The 23,363-nt window shown below is 36.5% G+C and overlaps 1 protein-coding gene across 2 annotated transcripts in view; it reads right to left on the minus strand.

Moving 5' to 3' along the window:
• The window catches only part of DMD (dystrophin), a 1,770,560-nt gene that overhangs the window by 601,167 nt on the left and 1,146,030 nt on the right, over positions 1-23,363 (minus strand). For both annotated transcript variants that reach the window (XM_030807549.1, XM_030807550.1), the window contains one exon: positions 23,003-23,120. In XM_030807549.1, coding sequence (XP_030663409.1) covers positions 23,003-23,120 — 118 coding nt within the window. The remainder of the gene's footprint in view (positions 1-23,002; positions 23,121-23,363) is intronic.

Here is a 23,363-nt window from a genome sequence, read left to right on the forward strand (position 1 = left end):
GCGATAGTTTACTGAGAATGATGTTTTCCAGTTTCATCCATGTCCCTACAAAGGACACGAACTCATCATTTTTTATGGCTGCATAGTATTCCATGGTGTATATGTGCCACATTTTCTTAATCCAGTCTATCGTTGTTGGACATTTGGGTTGGTTCCAACTCTTTGCTATTGTGAATAGTGCCGCAATAAACATACGTGTGCATGTGTCTTTATAGCAGCATGATTTATAGTCCTTTGGGTATATACCCAGTAATGGGATGGCTGGGTCAAATGGTATTTCTAGTTCGAGATCCCTGAGGAATCGCCACACTGACTTCCACAATGGTTGAACTAGTTTACAGTCCCACCAACAGTGTAAAAGTGTTCCTATTTCTCCACATCCTCTCCGCACCTGTTGTTTCCTGATTTTTAATGATGGCCATTCTAACTGGTGTGAGATGGTATCTCACTGTGGTTTTGATTTGCATTTCTCTGATGGCCAGTGATGATGAGCATTTCTTCATGTGTTTTTTGGCTGCATAAATGTCTTCTTTTGAGAAGTGTCTGTTCATGTCCTTGCCCACTTTTTGATGGGGTTGTTTGTTTTTTTCTTGTAAATTTGTTTGAGTTCATTGTAGATTCTGGATATTAGCCCTTTGTCAGATGAGTAGGTTGCAAAAATTTTCTCCCATTCTGTAGGTTGCCTGTTCACTCTGATGGTAGTTTCTTTTGCTGTGCAGAAGCTCTTTAGTTTAATTAGATCCCATTTGTCAATTTTGGCTTTTGTTGCCATTGCTTTTGGTGTTTTAGACATGAAGTCCTTGCCCACGCCTATGTCCTGAATGGTATTGCCTAGGTTTTCTTGTAGGATTTTAATGGTTTTAGGTCTAACATGTAAGTCTTTAATCCATCTTGAATTAATTTTTGTATAAGGTGTAAGGAAGGGATCCAGTTTCAGCTTTCTACATATGGCTAGCCAGTTTTCCCAGCACCATTTATTAAATAGGGAATCCTTTCCCCATTTCTTGTTTTTGTCAGGTTTGTCAAAGATCAGATAGTTGTAGATATGCGGCATCATTTCTGAGGGCTCTGTTCTGTTCCATTGATCTATGTCTCTGTTGTGGTACCAGTACCATGCTGTTTTGGTTACTGTAGCCTTGTAGTATAGTTTAAAGTCAGGTAGCGTGATGCCTCCAGCTTTGTTCTTTTGGCTTAGGATTGACTTGGCGATGCGGGCTCTTTTTTGGTTCCATATGAACTTTAAAGTAGTTTTTTCCAATTCTGTGAAGAAAGTCATTGGTAGCTTGATGGGGATGGCATTGAATCTATAAATTACCTTGGGCAGTATGGCCATTTTCACAATATTGATTCTTCCAACCCATGAGCATGGAATGTTCTTCCATTTGTTTGTATCCTCTTTTATTTCATTGAGCAGTGGTTTGTAGTTCTCCTTGAAGAGGTCCTTCACATCCCTTGTAAGTTGGATTCCTAGGTATTTTATCCTCTTTGAAGCAATTGTGAATGGGAGTTCACTCATGATTTGGCTCTCTGTTTGTCTGTGATTGGTGTACAAGAATGCTTGTGATTTTTGTACATTGATTTTGTATCCTGAGACTTTGCTGAAGTTGCTAATCAGCTTAAGGAGATTTTGGGCTGAGACAATGGGATTTTCTAGATATACAATCATGTCATCTGCAAACAGGGACAGTTTGACTTCCTCTTTTCCTAATTGAATACCCTTTATTTCCTTCTCCTGCCTGATTGCCCTGGCCAGAACTTCCAACACTATGTTGAATAGGAGCGGTGAGAGAGGGCATCCCCGTCTTGTGCCAGTTTTCAAGGGAATGCTTCCAGTTTTTGCCCATTCAGTATGATATTGGCTGTGGGTTTGTCGTATATAGCTCTTATTATTTTGAGATACGTCCCATCAATACCTAATTTATTGAGAGTTTTTAGCATGAAGGGTTGTTGAATTTTGTCAAAGGCCTTTTCTGCATCTATTGAGATAATCATGTGGTTTTTGTCTTTGGTTCTGTTTATATGCTAGATTACATTTATTGATTTGCATATGTTGAACCAGCCTTGCATCCCAGGGATGAAGCCCACTTGATCATGGTGGATAAGCTTTTTGATGTGCTGCTGGATTCGGTTTGCCAGTATTTTATTGAGGATTTTTGCATCAATGTTCATCAAGGATATTGGTCTAAAATTCTCTTTTTTGGTTGTGTCTCTGCCTGGCTTTGGTATGAGGACGATGCTGGCTTCATAGAATGTGTTAGGGAGGATTCCCTCTTTTTCTATCGATTGGAATAGTTTCAGAAGGAATGGTACCAGTTCCTCCTTGTACCTCTGGTAGAATTCAGCTGTGAATCCATCAGGTCCTGGACTCTTTTTGGTTGGTAAGCTATTGATTATTGCCACAATTTCAGAACCTGTTATTGGTCTATTCAGAGATTCGACTTCTTCCTGATTTAGTCTTGGGAGGGTGTATTTGTTGAGGAATTTATCCATTTCTTCTAGATTTTCTAGTTTATTTGCATAGAGGTGTTTGTAGTATTCTCTGATGGTAGATTGTATTTCTGTGGGATCGGTGGTGATATCCCCTTTTTCATTTTTTATTGCATCTATTTGATTCTTCTCTCTTTTCTTCTTTATTAGTCTTGCTAGTGGTCTATCAATTTTGTTGATCTTCTCAAAAAAACCAGCTCCTAGATTCATTAATTTTTTGAAGGGTTTTTTGTGTCTCTATTTCCTTCAGTTCTGCTCTGATTTTAGTTATTTCTAGCCTTCTGCTAGCTTTTGCATGTGTTTGCTCTTGCTTTTCTAGTTCTTTTAATTGTGATGTTAGGGTGCCAATTTTGGATCTTTCCTGCTTTCTCTTGTGGGCATTTAGTGCTATAAATTTCCCTCTACACACTGCTTTGAATGTGTCCCAGAGATTCTGGTATGTTGTGTCTTTGTTCTCGTTGGTTTCAAAGAACATCTTTATTTCTGCCTTCATTTCATTATGTACCCAATAGTCATTCAGGAGCAGGTTGTTCAGTTTCCATGTAGTTGAGCGGTTTTGAGTGAGTTTCTTAATCCTGAGTTCTAGTTTGATTGCACTGTGGTCTGAGAGACAGTTTGTTATAATTTCTGTTCTTTTACATTTGCTGAGGAGAGCTTTACTTCCAACTATGTGGTCAATTTTGGAATAGGTGTGGTGTGGTGCTGAAAAAAATGTATATTCTGTTGATTCGGGGTGGAGAGTTCTGTAGATGTCTATTAGGTCCACTTTGTGTAGAGCTGAGTTCAATTCCTGGATATCCTTGTTAACTTTCTGTCTTGATGATCTGTCTAATGTTGACAGTGGGGTGTTAAAATCTCCCATTATTATTGTGTGGGAGTTTAGGTCCCTTTGTAGGTCACTCAGGACTTGCTTTATGAATCTGGGTGCTCCTGTGTTGGGTGCATATATATTTAGGATAGTTAGCTCTTCTTGTTGAATTGATCCCTTTACCATTATGTAATGGCCTTCTTTGTCTCTTTTGATCTTTGTTGGTTTAAAGTCTATTTTATCAGAGACTAGGATTGCAACCCCTGCCTTTTTTTGTTTTCCATTTGCTTGATAGATCTTCCTCCATCCCTTTATTTTGAGTCTATGTGTGTCTCTGCACGTGAGATGGGTTTCCTGAATACAGCACACTGATGGGTCCTGACTCCTTATCCAGTTTGCCAGTCTGTGTCTTTTAATTGGAGCCAGAGAGAAAGGTCGGGTTACCCACAAAGGGAAGCCCATCAGACTAACAGCTGATCTCTCGGCAGAAACTCTACAAGCCAGAAGAGAGTGGGGGCCGATATTCAACATTCTTAAAGAAAAGAATTTTCAACCCAGAATTTCCTATCCAGCCAAACTAAGCTTCATAAGTGAAGGAGAAATAAAATACTTTACAGACAAGCAAACACTGAGTGATTTTGTCACCACCCGGCCTGCCCTAAAAGAGCTCCTGAAGGAAGCTCTAAACATGGAAAGGAACAACCGGCACCAGCCACTGCAAAATCATGCCAAATTGTAAAGACCATCGAGGCTAGGAAGAATCTACATCAACTAATGAGCAAAATAACCAACTAACATCATAATGACAGGATCAGATTCACACATAACAATATTAACTTTAAATGTAAATGGACTAAATGCCCCAAGGCCTTCCTATATCCCTATTATGTCAGAATTTCTTATGTTGGAAGCAAGATGTCCAGGAATGGCCAATAATGCTAGAAATCTTTGTGGGATATGTCGTTTTGAAAGGGTTTTGGGTATGAAGTAACCCAGATGAATCTGGGGGTAACAGGTAGTAATGTTATTATTATAAAGCTACCAACTATTAACTTATACTAACATATCTGAGTTTTATATTGTTCTGTGACAGATAATAGGAGAGTGCAGGTAAAGCTGTATATCTGTGTATGGTGGTAGTTGGGGGAAAACCTCTTGCAGGGAATCTAAAAGGAAGCCAGGGAGCAAACATTTGCTTTTATGTTTTTTGTACCATCTGAGATGAATTGTCTGTTTCTTTGTTTCTATTAATATTTTTAAGGTCATCTAGAATAGTAAAGATGGGTAGTTTATGTAGCTTTTCTCACTTAATGAAGCATCCTTTCATAATGCCTTACTACCCTTCTCCCAATTCTATCACTTTGTACAATAATCTATCATTTGGTCTTCTGGATAGTCCTCACTGGGGAGGACACCACGAACACATTACCATTATTGATTTTCCTGCCAGTCTTGTAATAAAATAATAGTTTGAATTATTATTTCTTCTTTCAAATGGTTTATAAACCAGTGCCTTGTGAGTTTGTGTAGCATGAGTCAGTCTCCCAGAGCCGGATCATCTCTAGGTGAACTACTAAAATTTAGTTGTTGGCTATGCAAAACTGAGGATTGGACATTAAATCTATGACAACTCTGCTATATGATATGAACTCTATCAATGACCTCTTTATGAGGTCCTTCCTGAAATGATTTATATCATTATTTTTTAAAAATAATCATTAACCTGAAGAAAGAGTATATTAAGATAAATTCCAAATCCATGAGATACATAGCACTTTTTCTTTGATTTTACCCATATTCTAAACATTCAATATTAACAGGCATTAAGAATCAAGAACTCTTTGACCAGTGATAGGTCATACTCAATATAAAATACTGTTTGATTGGCTCCAGACCAAAAAAAAAAAAAAAGGCTTTGTAAAACTGTGCCCGTTTCATGTCTTTATAAAGTTCCTAGAGTTTATTTCTGTTAGTCTCAAAATGTTTCCTCAGGAGAATTTAGTAATATTTAGATCCACTTAAAACAATCACTAGTTAAGTACAAATTAGCTTCCAAAATCAATCTGAAAACATGCTGAAAACATACATCTGCTAAAAGATGGTTTCCTCTTTTATGTACCCCCTCCCATCTAAAAGTTATTAAGGAAGAGTCTGTTGCTATGGAAACACTCGATTTGACACCATCTGTATTCAAAATTCAATTGCTGCAAGCCTTCAGCCAATCTCCGGTTTTTAATTGGCAGACCTTCCCAGTATGCTCTACAAATCTTTATTTTTTATTTTTTATTTTTAGGAAGTCAATCCATACAGCATATTGCAATGTAAAGCATCGAGAAAGTTCACAAGGCAAGCCTCATTCCATTATCTTAAAATCAGACTTGTGAAGTTTCAAAGCATTACAGCCTTCTGATAATTACTTGGCATGAGGTTAATGCCTAAAATTTATTGCCAAGTTGTTTTTTTGCCTATTGGATTTCACACGTAAAGAAAATACTCATTGTAAGAGTGACTTTAGTATTAGGAAGACCCTGAAAAAGAGCCTTAGTGAGGAACTTATATCACAATACACAGTTTAGAATGGAAAACAAAACATAGAAATCAGAGTTAAGAATGCAATTTTGGAATAGTCAGACTTAAGTTCAATATTATTTGGAATACTTGTTAGCTACTTTACGTAACCTTTCTACATCTTCTTTTCCTCATCTGTAAGAGATCTATTATGAGGATTCTAAAGTATGCATTTTGGGGACTACACATTCTTATATATATATATAGTATATACATATACTATAATGGCATTTGAAAATCTGTTCATCCACATGGTCTTGAAGAATATTTCTCCAGAATATCAAGTATCTGTGTATAAATGTTGCTAAAACTCATAGAAGAGAGGATTACAAAAAACTGGAATTCTCTGAATAATTCTTTTTAAACAAGGGAAGGATATGACTGGATATTAAAGAAATGTAAATATGCTTCTGGCAAGAAAATGCCAAAAAAATGTATGCACAGTTGTGGGTCCAATCATGACATTTTGATGGGATAAAGAAGTAACTCGCCACAACTGAGCACTGCTGTGGTTTCTTGGCAGGCTCTGTCAACCTACTATGTTATAGTTACCCTATGGGAACAGACCCCATAGCTAAAGGTAATCAGAATGTTGCCCTCTGGAGTTCTACAATGTAGCAAGCTTGCTTTACCATACCACTGTCCTACTGAACAGCTAGCCTCTTTGATAATCCTTAAGAGGTAACATTCCAACTACACTGTTTATTGCTCCTAGGTTACCACAGTCTTTGAAAAGCTCATGTCTTTAATCGTTAATTTTATTTAATGTATTTTTAATTTATTCACAATCTAGTGAATGATGTAATGATTGTAATATTTTGATGATTGTAATATTTTGGTTCCACTAAAAAACTGACTACGTTACCTTCATGTGTATCCTGATGTGAACCCCTTTATAGTCTTCCTTTCCTTTTTTCTTAAATTCATCAAATGTATAAATAGATGAATAATCAGGACTTATGCTATGTAAGAATAAATAACTTTATCTGCCTTTGGTTCTCCCTTTAAATCTGTTCAAGTAGGTTGTTCTGTTCTGTTCTTGGGTGAAAATACGGGTAAGTTTCGTCTTTTCCGGTCATCATTAAGGAAACAGAAAGTCCTGTGCCATATCGAGACATTAAAATTAGATTATCCAGCTCAATATATTAATCAACACTTCAGTCTGAACTCACATATATGATTTCTCCCTCAATTAGAAGAGGATGGAAGTGGACAGGTCCTTTACTACCCTCTTTCTGTCTTGCTCGTCTTCTCTACCATTCACCACCTGCTATTTCTCACCCTAACAAGGGTTAATTGGAGTGGAAGAAGAAGCAAGGGATGCAGAAAATTCTTACTTCACTCAGTACTGTCACTGTTAGAGTGTGACTTTGTGCTTTCTAACGTTAAATATCACTTCTGGGGTTTCATGGAGCTGAAATGTATTTCTCCCAGTTTTAAGATCCAGCCTCTGATCTACTTCTTCCATGGTATGTTCCACAATTACTTCAGTAGACAGTCAACACAAACTCATCTGAACCTACTTTGTGCCAAACACTGATCTAGGTTCTGGAAAATCTATGATGAAACAAGACACAGTCCGTGCTCTCATGCAGCCAAATCTTTTTCTCCTTTGCACTTTCATTTTTCTTTGGTTGTACCTCTCATTTATGCTTTATATCCAAGTTATTGTTGGTACACATTTGTCTTTCCCTAGATTATCAACTTCTTTAGAAAATGATTCACGTTTTACTCACTTTTATATATCCCCCCTTTCCAACGGTCACTAAAGTATTATTAAATGAAGTAATGAACAATGAATAAACGGATGGATGTGCAGAGCGATAAATGGATAAATGAACAAAATCATACATTCATACATTGTTCATAAAGTATTGTTTATATTACTCCTATGACACACATATTCTATCTAATATTATACTAATCTTACTTTTTCTATCTAATAATAAACACTGTAATGAAAGAGGCTGTATCATGGTTTTCTTGGAACACCACATAACTCCTAGCCCAATACCTTGCACACTGTAAGTACATAATCAACATTTGATGAATGTGTGAATATACTTTTCAGTATTTTAAACTTCTATTTTTCCTTCACATAATTTAAATATTAATGCAAATTATTAAGTATAAAAATTAGGGCAAGTTTCAAATATAATTCAGTCACAGCCTCTGGGAAATGAATAAAATAATCTCGCTCTAGGTCGATTTCCTTGCGTAAATTACATCCTTACTAAATATTTGCAGACTTACACATTTATAAAAAAAGTCATCAGTCTCGTCTATTCTGTCTCTATTAGAAAAGGGTCAATCTATGTTTAATTTGCTGCTATAAGCTTGAAGGTGAAAATTTATTTAGGAAGCATTCAATAACTGTTTTCTAGATACTGTTCTTAATCTAGGTACGTTAAGGGATGGTGCCTAACCTTAAGTTGCTCACAACTTATATGAGAGAGAAATTTGGAATATTCACTGCTGTACATATTGAAGGATTTATTATATTTATAATTAAATTCTACCAAATCACATATGGACATAATTTAATCTTCTTGTGTTATTAGCATAGTGCACCGATATACTGAAGAATCTAATTTTTCAATGAAATAAGGATCTGTCCAATTTAGCATACTAAAATAGAATAAAAATTTTATTAATTTTCATTTCAAATCAGCATTATTATATTAAGATTCCCTCTATTTGTATTCCTTAAGGATGCCAATTCTGGTTTTAAAAAATCAGCTTTGTATTCAATACTTTTGTGTCCGAACTAGACAACTGTATACATATGCCAAGTATTTTAGAGGATGTAATTTTCAATTGGAAATCTGACTCCTATACTCACGATGAAGACCGTTACATAATTTCTGTGTCAAAAACATATTTAAAGTTTACCTGTTTTGAATGGCCATATAGCTTGTTGATGTATATATTTAGAATCAGGACACAAAAATAATGAAATGATGCAATTAAATAAAAATGTAAACAAAATATTATTAATATTATTAAATTAAGGAACTCCCAAGTGCCTACTGTAGATTTTGGTACTTACTGATGCAAAGTATGATGGACACCCTGGTTAAGTCCTAAAATTTGTAAATTTCATTACCTACTTAATGAAGTGTAAAGTCAATGAATGTGCTGTTTTAGTGATCACAACACATTCTGTTAGTTGCCACATGTTGATATTTATTCTACTTCTCCTAGGGACAACAGGTTACTTAGTCAAACACTTTATATGTAACAGGTTACTTAGTCATACACTTTGTTTATGTAATGCAAATTCTCATTCCCATTTTGTCTTAACTTATAACATTTTAATGAGTTCTCTGTACCCTCTCAAAAAACATCATGGCAATAAGAAAAAGAAAGTTTTATTAAAAAGCCCTAATCCAAATTCCTGCCTTCAAGATTGGGGGTGGGGGCGGGGAGCTGTGAAATTGAGCTTTTTAAGATTAAGAGCTTTCTATATACATTTCACTTCCATTTTGCTCAAATCAGCAGATCCTCCAAAAGTAAACTGAGGAATATTTCAGATGGCCTAGTATGTTGTATTCTGCAAGGATGAGGTATGTGAACTGGAATCAGACCAAGGTGCCTTTAAAATGTATTATATGTCTATGAGAGGTTGTAGTAAAAAGACTCTCAATCCCTTAAGACTGAAAATTCACTTACCATTGCAAAGTCTGGGTCTGTTTGCTTTGGGTTTCTTTTGGCTTTTTGTTTGCTTTTCAAACAGGGCATTTTATTAATCTCTTTAGGGTAATTCTAGTGATGATTCATGGTCATGGAGATGATGATGGCCGCTTGTAGCCTACACTAGCTGCCAGCTCCCCTGCGAGACAGTCCAATCAATCAGTAAGTATTTATGGCATGCCTGTTATTTTCAGAACAAGATGTTAGAATTAAAATAATTCAAATATTAAGCAGTAACAGTTTGATGCTTACTGTCCATCAGGGAGGCGAAACATATACGACATGGAGAATGTCCTCAGAGACACAACAACGTTGAAATTCCTAATCTCTGGCATTTGTAACTTACAGATGTGGCAACATGAGAAAGCAACTTGCTCTCCCATCTCCATATCTCTAGCTGAACCACCAGTTCTCCCACTTTTCCTACTCGAATAGTGTTTATTTTTTAAAAACATATGTTAGCGGCCAGGTGTGGTGGCTCACGCCTGTAATACCAGCACTTTGGGAGGCCAAGGCAGGTGGATCACCTGAGGTCGGGAGTTGGAGACCAGCCTGACCAACATTGAGAAACTCCGTCACTACTAAAAATACAAAATTAGCCGGGCATGGTGGCAATGTGCCTGTAATCCCAGCTACTCAGGAGGCTGAGGGAGAAGAATCACTTGAACCCAGAGAGCGGAGGTTGCTGTGAGCCGAGATCGCACCATTTTACTCCAGCCTGGGCAACAAGAGCAAAACTCCATCTCAAAAAAACAAAACAAAACAAAACAGAACAAACAAAAACAAAACATGTTTGCCTTTTATCTTTCTAAAATGGGATAAAAGTTATTTTGCTTAAAGGCATAGAAATTACTGCCTCTGAGAAATTTTAAGTCCCATGAGTCAATAAATACCCAATATATTGAACGTAATTGAAATAAACTAACACAAATTGATAGTTTATATAAATATATCAGTTATATATATAAAATTGACATATAAGCATGTACTTTATAACTGTCTACATGCATGAGTATATAAGAATACACACACACACACACACACACATATATATTTAAACTTTCAATAACTGACTCCAAATGTAGCCTCCTTTTAGCATAGGTTTGGGGAAAGAATACCCATCTAACACCTGTTTTTAGAATCAGAGGAGTTGGATTAAATCCTGGTTCTGCTATTAATAAGGACAATATCTACCATAGGGACTGTGTGAAAATAAAATCCACTTATATATGTATAAGAGTTCCTCATCCAATTCGTATAAAGCACAGCAAAAATCTAAAGTATTATTCTTTTATGAGATATTTTAAAATCTGAATAAAGTTAGATTTTATTTGTCCCATAAATAAGTGAAAATTTTGACAGCTTCAAATTGTCTGAAATGTTTCATATTCTGGAGTTCCCTGGAACATGTTTTTAGTTACCAAAATACCAAGCTACTGTAGGGAAACGTGGGCATTTTGGTTGCCCTGCCAGACATTAAGAAAAAAATGAATCCCATTCTATTTATTGCTATGTCTCTTAAAGTACGTTTGGCATGGTACCCAATGTTGAGAGACACATAACCTGCTGTCCCAAAATTCTGAACAATTTACAAATTCTTGTAATCATAGAAAGAATTCCCCATTTTACATCCCAAAAGGACTGTGCCTTCTCCTCTTAGTGGTTCCTACAAGGGATTAGACTAAACCAAATCCTTCTTGAGGAACAGGTAAAGTGCCATTGTTCTAAAACGCCAACGTGAGCCTGTATATTCCTGTGCTGTTCATATTACCTTATCGTTCTGCACAATTACACCTGATGTTCACATTTTCAGGTTGACTGGATTTTATCAATTCATGGCACACTTTTCTGTTTAATTACAGAGAAAGGTGTTTTCCCCTCATTTTTATTCTGTGCATTTGAGACTTGATTTTATCTTTTCAAACATTCTGTTGTTTGAACAGACAATTTTCTGATAACAAGTGAATCAAGGACTCCCTGCCTTTCCTTTCCTCGACCAGTTCTATGTTTTTCTGAGAGCCAGCTGTGGCCCAGGGCAACAGTTCCATGGTTCCTATATGAAAGAGAAAAATCTGACTCCAATTGTCAGGCTTATTATATCTACCACTGCCTTGTATCCTTTGTAGGGGACCCCCAGTGGCTTTACTCTTATGACCCAGGGTTAGACTTAGAGATGGTAATAAGCCAAACCATGCAGTAATTGGAAACACTGAAAATAGAAAATTCTGTATACATTTTGCTTTATCTTAATATTGAAAGAAAATATCAGAGCATTTCATTTATTCATTCAGAGAATCTTGATGGAAAACCTATTTTTTTCAAGGCCCTCGATCGGAATTTAAGAGAAGCAACACTGTCAGGAAAGACAAATTTCTTGAGCAAGTTCTAAAAATTCTGTGCATAGACATTAGAACAGTTACCAATATTCATGCACCCATTTTCTAGATGTGAAAATTTTTTACTCTTATAGCAGGGCACTATCATTGTCAACCCTTGAGAAGGCCTAGTGGAACTCTCAATAACGAGGATAGTTGATTGTTATGAACTGAATGTTGGCATCCCCCGCCCCCCCCGCTAAAATTTGTATGTTGAAGTGCTAACCCCCAATGGATATTTGGAGGTGGGGCCTTTGAGAAATAATAAGGGTTAGATGAGGTCATAGGATGAGGCCTCCATAATTGGATTAGTGTCCGTTTAAGAAGAGCAAGAAGAGAGACTAGAGTACCTCTCTGCACCACCTCTCTCCCCAACATACGAGGATACAGCAAGAAGGTTCTCGCCAGGAACCACATCTGTCAGCACCATGATCTTGTACTTCTCAACCTCCAGAACTGTGAAAAGCAACTGCCTGCTGTTTAAGCCACCCAGTCGATGGCATTATTTTATAGCAGCCAGAGCTTACTAAGACATTAATATTTGTATAGTGAGTAGCCATTTGAAAAGGACTTTTCCATGCGTCATTTCATTGAATCCTAACATCAAACTGGTATGGAAGTTATTGGGAGCCCGGTTTTACGGATGAGAAAATAAACTGCTGGAGAGATTAAATGATTTGCCACGGGTCCCACTGTCACTAAGGGGGCAGGGCCAATGCTTGGACCAAGTGCTCTTATTTTAGATTCAGTGCTGTTACTACTATACTACTAAAGAAATAAAGGCCAAAGAATCTCCAGGATAAAGGTAGAACCTGTCAAACTGATAAACCAACATCAGCAACCATTTGTTTCCTGACTTCTAGTTTTATATGAGAAAAAAGCTCCTGTTTGTTTTAGCCACTGAAGTAATATAGTTTATTACCTTCAACTAACAGGAATCCTAATGGTTACCCTTCAGTCCAGTCTTTTTGTGTCATCAGGTAGATAGTACAGCTTTCCTCTAATCCAGAAATCAAGAGTGGGGATTAAGGAAATTAAGGAATGAAATTAAGGAAGGACATTCTTATGTATTTATCTCACTAACATAAAACTAATAATCACAATTGTTTTCATCACCATTGTTATAATTATCTCATAACCAACTATTAGCTTCCTAGGTCTTTTTGTTAGGCCTCCAAAACTCAAAAGCTTTCTTTACAATACCCATATTTTCCATGTGGAGCCAGGCTGAGTGGACCTGAGATAATTATCATCATGTCCCGAAGCTATAAAGTTTTGGTGGGTTCTTGTTTCTTTCAAGAAACAAGAACACATGTTATTCTATGTTATTCTGCACGTGTTTCCTGTACACATGTAGGATAAAGGACATGTACAAGTAGTCTGCAACTTTTAGGGCAAAGAGTATGATTGACATTTGTGGGAGTGTCTAATGGGGATATTCAAAGCAACATGGGATCACGTTTCAGAAAACTCAGGGCAAAACTCATAGGTTGCTTGTCCTGGGGTAAGCCAGCCACCACATCATAAGAACACTCAAGTAGTCCCATGGAGGAACTCATTTAGAGAGAAACCAACTAGACAGCACCAACTCACAAGCTATACAAGTAACTCACTGTGAAAGTGAATCCTTCAGCCCCAGTCAAGCCATCATATGACTGCAGCCTAATTGACATCTGAGTGCAACATCATGAGTGATTGTGAGATAGAACTCCTCAACCAAGTAATGCATGAATCCTGACCTACAGAACCTATGAGTGATAATAAATGATTATTGCTACTTTAGGACACTAAGTTTGGGGTGATTATTTTACAGTAACAGGTAACTATTCAAACTCTTTCCTGACAAAAGTAGAACAAGCTCAGCTTTCCCCTTTTCATGTAGAAAGGTCACAATCTATTAATCCTTCCTACTCACTTTATAAATGTTTTACTTAAGACAAGTACAACAGAATAAAGACAGATGGCAAGCAATTTTCAAATCATGTATAAGTAAATTTTGGTAAAGAAAGAAGTAGTAGGTACAAAATAATAATCCCTACAATTTTCTACAACTTGAGAGCTGAGAGCATTTTTTTTAGGAACAGTCCATGGCACGTGTTTAACCCTTGGCTTAGTTTTATCTAAAATGCATGATGCCACCAGGGAGTAATATTCCTATTTATGCCCACAGGTACCAAAATATAACAGAAATTCAAGACTTTAGTTACAATGACCCAGTAGGTCATAAGATAAAAACGCTAGCCTATAAACATGTAGAATATCTCTTTCTGGGCACATCTCTGTTTGTATTTGTCTTATTAGCTCACTTTGTCTGAGTATAAAATTCTTTAATATATTTACTCATAATCATCTTTATCACGAAAAAGGAAGAAAAACTATTTTCTTTAATTGGTTTATTTATTTAATAGTTACTATGTTTAATTTTCAAAGTGGATGAAGAAAACATTTGTTAACCCAGATCTTTCCCCTTAAAAAGAAACATAATGAAGACATAAACAATTAGTAGAAAACACTATTTATGTTCATAATTATGGTACATTACTTTAATAAAAAATATTTTTCCTATTATAAACTCACTTGAAAGATTTATAATTAAATATAATCGTAACAGGTAATTTGGATTTTAAATCCTATTCAAATATATTTTGATATTAATCCTTTTAATTTACAAACGAAATACATTTATGAAAAACAGAAAACATTCATTTCATGATAGGTAATTAGTATTAATTTAACACAACGTATACGAAGAAAAAACATACTTGTTTTTTATATGTTTTTATATACAAGTTATAATTACTCTGATAGAGCTCTGAAATTCATTAAGATATTAAAGACCACTTCTATTATTTAACGTATATTTCCAGGTACCTTATTAACTAGGTACTACCGAAAAAATAAAAGAACCATGAGATTTATATGTGAAGAAACACATGACATTATGAACCTCATGATGATGGTTCATGATGGTTAATTTTATGTGTTAACTTGGCTAGGCTATGGTTCCCAGTTGTTTGGTCAAACACCAATCTAGACGTTGCTGTGAAGGTATTTTTTAGATGTGATTAACACTTCAATCAGCAGACTTTGAGTAAAGCACATTACCCTCCATAATGTGGGTGGGCCTTCTCCAATCAATTTTGAAGTCCTTAAGAGAAAAGATTGAAGTCCCCAGAAAAGGAAGGAATTCTGCTATCAGATTACCTTTGGACTCAAGATTGCAACATCAACTCTTCCCTTGGTCTCCATCCTGCCAGGCTATCCTACAGATTTTTGACTTTTCAGCTCCCACGATCATGAGTTAATGGCTTAAAATCAATCTCTCTCTCTCTCCGTATGTATGTATCTATATATTATTATATATATTAGTATTATTACCAATCTCTCTCTCTCTCTCCATATACATATATATATATCCTAATTATTAGATACAACAGAAGATAGATGCAAAGAGACAACAGCATTCTAAACTCTAATGATAATGGTGAATTGATAATACAGGTGAAATATTGGACTGTGAGTTTTCAGATGATGAAAACCTAGATAAATGTTCTCAGGCACAAGGACTGATTAATACACAATATATTTCTAATGACAGAAAGGAAATATGATATTTTAATCCACTTAATCATTCAACAGGAAGAACTTCACCACATAATATTTAGCTGTAAGAATTTTAACAATCCTGTTTTGCTAAAGGATGTGGGACAGATACTATGTCATTTATAATGTTTGTGCACCAAAATTTATTTGATACAAAAAGTTTGTTGTATTTCTTTTTTATTATTTATTTATTTATTTATTTAAGATGGAGTTTCACTCTTGTTGCCCAGGCTAGAGTGCAATGGTGTGATCTCGGCTCAGTGCAACCTCCGCCTCCCGGGTTCAAGCAATTCTCCTGCCTCAGCCTCCCGAGTAGCTGGGATTACAGGTGCCCGCCACCATGCCTAGCTAATTTTTTTGTGTTTTTAGTAGAGACGGGGCTTCACCATGTTAGCCAGGCTGGTTTCAAACTCCTGACCTCAAGTGATCCATCACTTCAGCCTCCCAAAGTGCTGGGATTACAGGAGTGAGCCACCGTGCTCGGCCTGTATTTCAATTCTTATTAAAATTTCTCCTAAGATTGTCTTTCACTATCTCTTTATTCTTCCATAAGAATTTGTAGAGTAACTTACACATATACAAAATAAAAAGCTAAAGTGTTCATTAGACCTACAAGGCAAAAAGTTGTGGCTACTTTCCCCGGTATACTGAGGGCTGCATCAGAAACCTGGTCTACCCAAACACAACAATCTTTAATCCTCAGCTAAAGAGTTTCTATACTTTATTCATAGTATCATTAAGAACCAGGATGAAACTTACATTACTTGAATGGTTGTACAGCAGCAGAAAAAGGAAACCATACAGTGTAGCACCTATAAATTCATTATTTAGGCCAGGCGTGATGGCTCAGATCTGTAATCCCAGCACTTTGGGAGGCCGAGGCAAATGGATCACCTGAAGTCAAGAGTTTGAGACCAGCCTGGCCAACATGACGAAACCCCGTCTCTACTAAAAATACAAAAAAATTAGCTGGGCATGGTGGTGGGAGCCTGTAATCCCAGCTACTCTGTAGGCTGAGGCAAGAGAATAGCTTGAATCTGGGAGGCGGAGTTGCAGTGAGCAAAGATGGCACCACTGCACTCCAGCCTGGGCAATGGAGTGGGACTGTCTCAAAGAAAAATTATTATTCAGTGTGTGTCTAAATGCACTTATATTGTAAGTTGGCAGGGTTGGGGGCTGTGTGTGGGGTGGGTGGTGCTACCTCTTCTCAAATTCCTTAAATGTAAACCAACTTCTAGGCTTGTTCCTAGGTTCACTTTTCTTTGCACCAGGTACCCTCTCTCTGTGCAAGCTCAGCCATTCCAGGTAACTTTCGAATTCATGTCCAAAAGTAACATCACTCCTGCAATCTCTATGTTTTCAACCATTTCTTTAAAATCTCAGTATGGTCATCTAGCTTCACGTTAGGCACATTACTTTGTCTCCCATAATCAACTCCTTGTCCTGAGTTTGTCTCTGGTTACGACATTAGTCTTCCAAAGAATTCAATCTCCAACTCCTAGATTGACAGTTTTATATATGCAATCAATGTCAAAATCCTGTTAATTCTAGCTCCACCTTATGTCTCAATTTCACTTCTTTCTTTTTACTCCATGGTCACTGCTCCAGCTTGGGCTCTCTTGCCTTCTAACTGGTCTTACTGACTTCATTTACTCCCTTACACACACACACTCCCATGCTGATATTCATCTTCCACCTCACTGGTAACAGGTCTAATTATGTATTCACCTGTCATCAATTCCTGAAATACCCTTCCCTCTCCAGCTTCCTTCTGCTTTTCAAAGTCTTATTCATGACCAGGTCAAATTCAGCCTCCTCCTGGAAGCATTCCACTAAGCCCTCATTTAAAACTCCTCCTCTAGTTTTCTCTCAACATTTTGTAATACTGCTCTACTGAAGCACCTATGCTAAACTGCCTTGCCTAAATATACTTGTTCAAATACCCACATTTGACTGTGAGCTCTTTAAAGACAAAGGCTGAATCTTACTTTTTTCCTGTATCCCCTCTACCGTCTCTGATATTAGATAGCACAGAGTAGGCATTCAAATGTTTGCTGAACTGAACTGAACTCTTTGGTTGCCAGCGGCATCCTAGTGCATGTAAATTTTGAGAGCTGCTTGTAGCTATAACAGGTTGACAGCAGGTGCTAGATGTCAAAAGAAGGAAATTCATATGGCTGACTCCACTTCTTCTAAAATGAGCAACCATCTAATAGACAATACCTGAGAGGAAGATATTGGCTGGCATTTCATTAGCAACAGAGATTTCATAAAAATGTGGAGGACAACAGAGCCTTTTTATTTCGCCATGAAGGATTTCATAGATTTGGTTGCAGCAATGAATGATGGGTTGACAAAGCTGCTATAAAACTGTCAGTTAATTCAAAAATCGTGTGAGAGATTTTTTTTTTATTCTCATACAGAAGAACATTCTCCCCTTCTATGGCCCTGTATACCAGTTCTTCATGCAATATAATGTGAATTCCTTTTCTTAAAATTTATAAGCTATCACTAAATTTCTCTAAGAATTCTGGACTGGGTTGAAGAATCCTTAGCTGAAAAAATAATGCCAAAATAAACAACTCCTTCTTAAAACTTGGAATTCTGTTTCAGAAGTCCTCCCCTCGGTTTAGCTAATAAAAGGCCACATTATACACCCTTCATATTCTCCCATCTCCAGTTCTCTCTGTACCAAATCCATCTCATCATAACAATATGTACCATTTAATGAGCATCTAATATGTGCTACATATTTACTTTAGAAACACCAGTAATTTTACTTTCTTAATCACCCTACCAGCATAAGTACTATTATTAGCCCCACATGACAGATGAGAGAACCACAGTTTAGGAAAGAGAATTAAGTTGGCTAAGGTTACACAGCTAATAGATCATTGGGGTCCACTAGTCTGTACATCTCCAACACATGTAAAAGACAGTCCTTTGATTAGACACTCAAACACATAGAAGTCAAAAGTATAAATAGGAGCAGCAAAAAAGTATATCCAGACTATAATAACCTGAGGTTAGTCCTAATATTTTAAGTTGTCAGATAAATATATCTTCCTATGTTTTTTGACTAATCAGCCTTTTCCATTTGATGTGCCTCGGGCTTTAAAATCATATAGACATAGGCTTGAATTCTACTTCCTCACTTGTCACCTTCCTAAGACCCTAGACAAGTTACGTAAGCTCTCCGAGTCTGTTTTCTGTCTCTAAAATGGGAGTAGTAATATCTACCTATTAAATTTATAGAGAATAATAAAAATTTTGCAGCATTTCCCACAAAAGGCTTTCCTGAATATTTGTTTAATTCTATTTATATAACTTATGCCATCTTTTCCAAAGCAACCTTCTCCTGTCTGCCTTTTAAATCTCCCTTTTTGGGGTGGTGGTGGGGGATGAAATAACTAAACAGCTACCAAAAAGCTCATTAAATATTTTGCACTAAGCCTTCAAAGCACCCCAATAGATTATAGTTAAAATAACAAACGCTAACATTCATTGAGCTTTTACCATGGCCCTGATCTAAGTGCTCTACATTAATTATTTCATCTAATCCTCCCAACCCATGAGATAGTTATAAGTGAGCCTATTTTACAGAGAAGGAAACTAAGAGCAGATAGTTTACTGAGATTAGTCATTTGTTCAAGGTCCCAAAGCTAACAAGTGGCCAGTCTAGGCAGCCTGCCTTTTAAAGTAATGCATGCTATTGCTGTATAGCCCCGAAATGGTAGTGGTGGGGGTTACAGAGGGAGAAGCTACAGAAACAAGGCTCTTAAATCCAAATGTTACAGGAACGACATTCACCAATATTATTTGTGAAATAAACAGAATGATAAAAGGAAGCAGTTCTATCTTTCCAAATCCTCTTCACTGCTATGCAAGGTATTATGGTATTATGCCTTGCACTATTAACAGACATGAACAAGAGTTTCATATAATTCAGACGCCTCCAAGGAAGAAAATTTAAATTCTTCTAATCTTATCTGCTTTTGGTCCCCTGACCCAGCCCTTTTGCAGAAGAAAATGACCAGGAATGATTGACAAATTCAGAAATCATAAGAGTTAAAGAAAAATTAGCAATTCAAATATTAGAAAGAGGGAGAATTTTTCATTTGATGTGATTTAGATAAAATTGATTCTCTTACCTAGATTATTACTGCATGATTTCCATCAATATAATTACCTGAATACAACAGCTACCACGGTAATAGTTTCATATAGTAAAACATGGTGGTGGCTTGCACACCCAATTACTTGAAGTTTAACATGGATATTTCTAGTAGACATAAATAGCTTTGTACTGAACTTTTCTCTTGATAGACTGCAATAACTATGTATAGATTTCCCAACTGTTCAAAGTTACGAAATGGGATTTACCAGAGAAAGAAAAATGTTTCAATATAGTATTACATACATATATTAACTATTTTTCTTTATTTAGCTGATTTCTTTTTGAGTATTTCTAGAAGTTTCATGGCAATAAAAAGGAAGACCAAAATCATCAAATGAGAAAATACAATTTTATGAGCAAGTATTTTATTTCTGTCCTTTCCCTGAAAACCAAATCTTTGCTAAGAAAAATTCTATTTTGAACACGATCAAAAGTTTATGAGTACTGAATTTCCATCCCATTTTATAGATTTCAAATGGAGAGATAAACTGAAGTGTAGCAGGGCTGCAAATGACATTGTTTAGATAAACATATCTTGTCAGAATTATCCTGGTACCATTTATAGGCTCCAGGCATATTTGGAACTAAGATTCCAGCTTAGGCTCTTAATAAGCACTATGACACATCTCGACAGACGCTTGCTTTTAAGAAAATGCTTTCTTGGACCATTTGGATTACAGTCTTTCCACTATGCTGCAAATATTCATAAAGGTATTCATTCCAAAAGCTTAGAAAAGAAGAACTATTCAAATCATTGAATATTGGCAGAGAGATACAAACTCGCCCTCTGGTCATTCAATTTTAATCTCTATCATGAAAAAGTCAATGCAATATGAAAAAAAAATGCAGGGGATAATGGAAAATGTTCAGACAATGTTGAACAAATACTGTATAATACATTCATATTGTTTTCCTCTTAGGGAAAAAATTGAAGTTATTTTTCATTAGTAAAATAACAAACGACTGACTCTCCGTATAGTATGTTCAGATTTGCATAAACATCATGGCCAAATTTCCATATTTCTCAGGCAAGAAACTGATCACTCACCTGTGTAATGGGAATTCAGTCTCATATTGAGTAAATCACTCACTAAGATTCACTCTTTTGGGTCAGTGTGTTGCAACTTGTTGGAGAACCCTCAAGGTTCCAGTATGGTGGAGGAATGCTCTGCTAAATCAATTGTACAGCTATCTATGTTGGTCATTACAAGGCCATTTTGCTCTTGCCTTGCAAGTTATAGATGTGACATCTTATAATTTAGACAAACTCATAGAATATAAGTGCATTCTTCCTTGTTCAAATTAGCTATGCAGAGGTTGACTAGTTTCTTACCAAATCTGTTCCTCTTCCTAGGCTCAACAGTGTACACTATTTCCCTACTTCCCTCGCAGTTAGGCGTGACCACGTGACAAGGTCCATCCAACAGAATATGAACAAAATTAACACACACCATTTCCAGGCCTGGCTCATGACAAATTTTCATGAGTAATACTCATTCTTCATCTGCCCATTAAATGCATATGAGTCTTATACTCTGGACACAAAAGATGGAAGGAGCTTGGGTTCCTGAATGACTTCACAGAGGGCTGCTTATTTTGGACTGCACTAAAATAAGAAGTAAATTTCTACTGTAGTAAGCCTCCAAGATTTGGGAGATTACCTGTTACAGCGGCTAGCGTTACTGAAACAATACATTAGCATACATCCACATTCATTGTTTAAGCAACAATAAAGAGTTAAACTTTCAAAACCAAGAACAGCCTGTTTTAATTAGCAATCACTACAACTGAAAGAAGACATGTCTTTAGGAAGTGAATCAAAACATACATAATTTCAGACAAAAGAAGAATTTAGTCTTAGTCCAATGATTAAGGTCATTAACAAAAGCAACAAAACAAGACGGGAAATGGTAAACATACTAGAAAGAGCACAGATTTTCAAGTCAGAAAAGAGACATTTACAAAGTCCAAGCTCTGTTCTTTGCTTGTTTGTAAACTTCGGCAATTTGAGTAACTGTTCTTGGAACCTGTTTTCTCATCTATAAAATGGGGATTACAAAATATAGCTCACAAGATTCTGTAAAGATTTTGTACACACACACAGAAACACACACACGTGCGTACACCATCTAATGCTTGTGAGGTACTGCATAAATACTAGCTATTATCAATAAGTATTTACCCAATATATGGAACTATGACTAATAATATTTTAAAATATTAACCTTTTACTCTGGTTACTCTTTCACTTTCCCCAACATATTGACAACTAGTCATTTCCTTAGGGAAGGGTTAACATAGCAGAATATAAATTATGAAGATATAGACTCTCATGGTTTCCGAGTTTCAAAAGTCTAGGCCTGGTGAAAGACAGAAGATTTCAAAGAGAAAAAAAAAGATGGCTGAAAGGTTTCCCTTCTTCCTGCACTACAAAGGATTCTTCGGGTTGTGGGAAGGAAAATGAGCGGATATTGCAGAGGAAGCAAGAAAATTCAATACCAACGTGTGTCCCTGAGGGGAAGGAAGGTAGAGAGAAGTCAAGAAACCGAGAGAGATCTGAGAGAACCTGAAAGCAGAGCTGACCTGGACCTCATTTCTGAGGAGAACCTCTGAGGGAAACCGGGTGGTGAGTTTCCCCTACTCCTTCGTCTGTCACTCTTCCTGACCCCATGGAAACCCACTGACACAACACACAATCACTGCGAATCACTCTCCCCGTTAAATGCATAGGAGTGTATGACATAAGAAAAGAATATGCACAGCATCTAGTCAGATGGGTCTTACCAAAGTTCCTGCCCACCCTGGTATGGCATAAGGTACAGTCGGATGATCTTTGATATTACAAAATGGGGGCATCAAAGTAGCAGGGAGATATCCAGATCTGAAAGTCACTGCAGATGGGAATGAAAGATGGCCCAGGAAGAAGGCACCGCCTGCTTGGACCAACAACCAAGGATATGAGGGAGAGACTGGCATCTCCATGGATGCCAGCCCAGATGACAACTAAAGAACAAATGTTCTGCCACACTGTGGTCACCACACCCATCAATGCATGCTTTGCAACTATATAAGCCCTGAATTGATTTAAAAATGTATTTCTCCTATTCAATGGAATTACATCCAGTTATTAAAAGGTAACATTATGGACTGAAAATCTCAACACAACTGTTATCATTTACAATTATTTCACATTATTTTTATAAATGTGAGGGGGATATATGAACTTAGGTTGTTATTGAAACTTGTCATGCATCTTGCTTTGAGTGTCCCATGCTTGTTAAAAAAACTTACTTCGATCCGTAATGATTGTTCTAGCCTCTTGATTGCTGGTCTTGTTTTTCAAATTTTGGGCAGCAGTAATGAGTTCTTCCAACTGGGGACGCCTCTGTTCCAAATCCTGCATTGTTGCCTGTAAGAACAAATATCCATCCCTTAGTATCGGGGTTCTTCAGCATTGTGTATTCCTTTTACATAATACAAAGTAAAGCACAATTGTGAGACCAGCCAAAACACTTTTAGAAATAAAAAAGATGTTACTGTGTAAGGGTTTATAGAAAACAATTTAACAGGAAATATGTTTCATTCTTAGATATCAAAAATATTTCAAATGAAAATCTTGACTATAGATTTTCTTCTTTATTTAAAGGCTCAA

Source organism: Nomascus leucogenys, chromosome X, assembly GCF_006542625.1.
Source record: "Nomascus leucogenys isolate Asia chromosome X, Asia_NLE_v1, whole genome shotgun sequence".
Lineage (NCBI taxonomy): Eukaryota > Metazoa > Chordata > Mammalia > Primates > Hylobatidae > Nomascus > Nomascus leucogenys.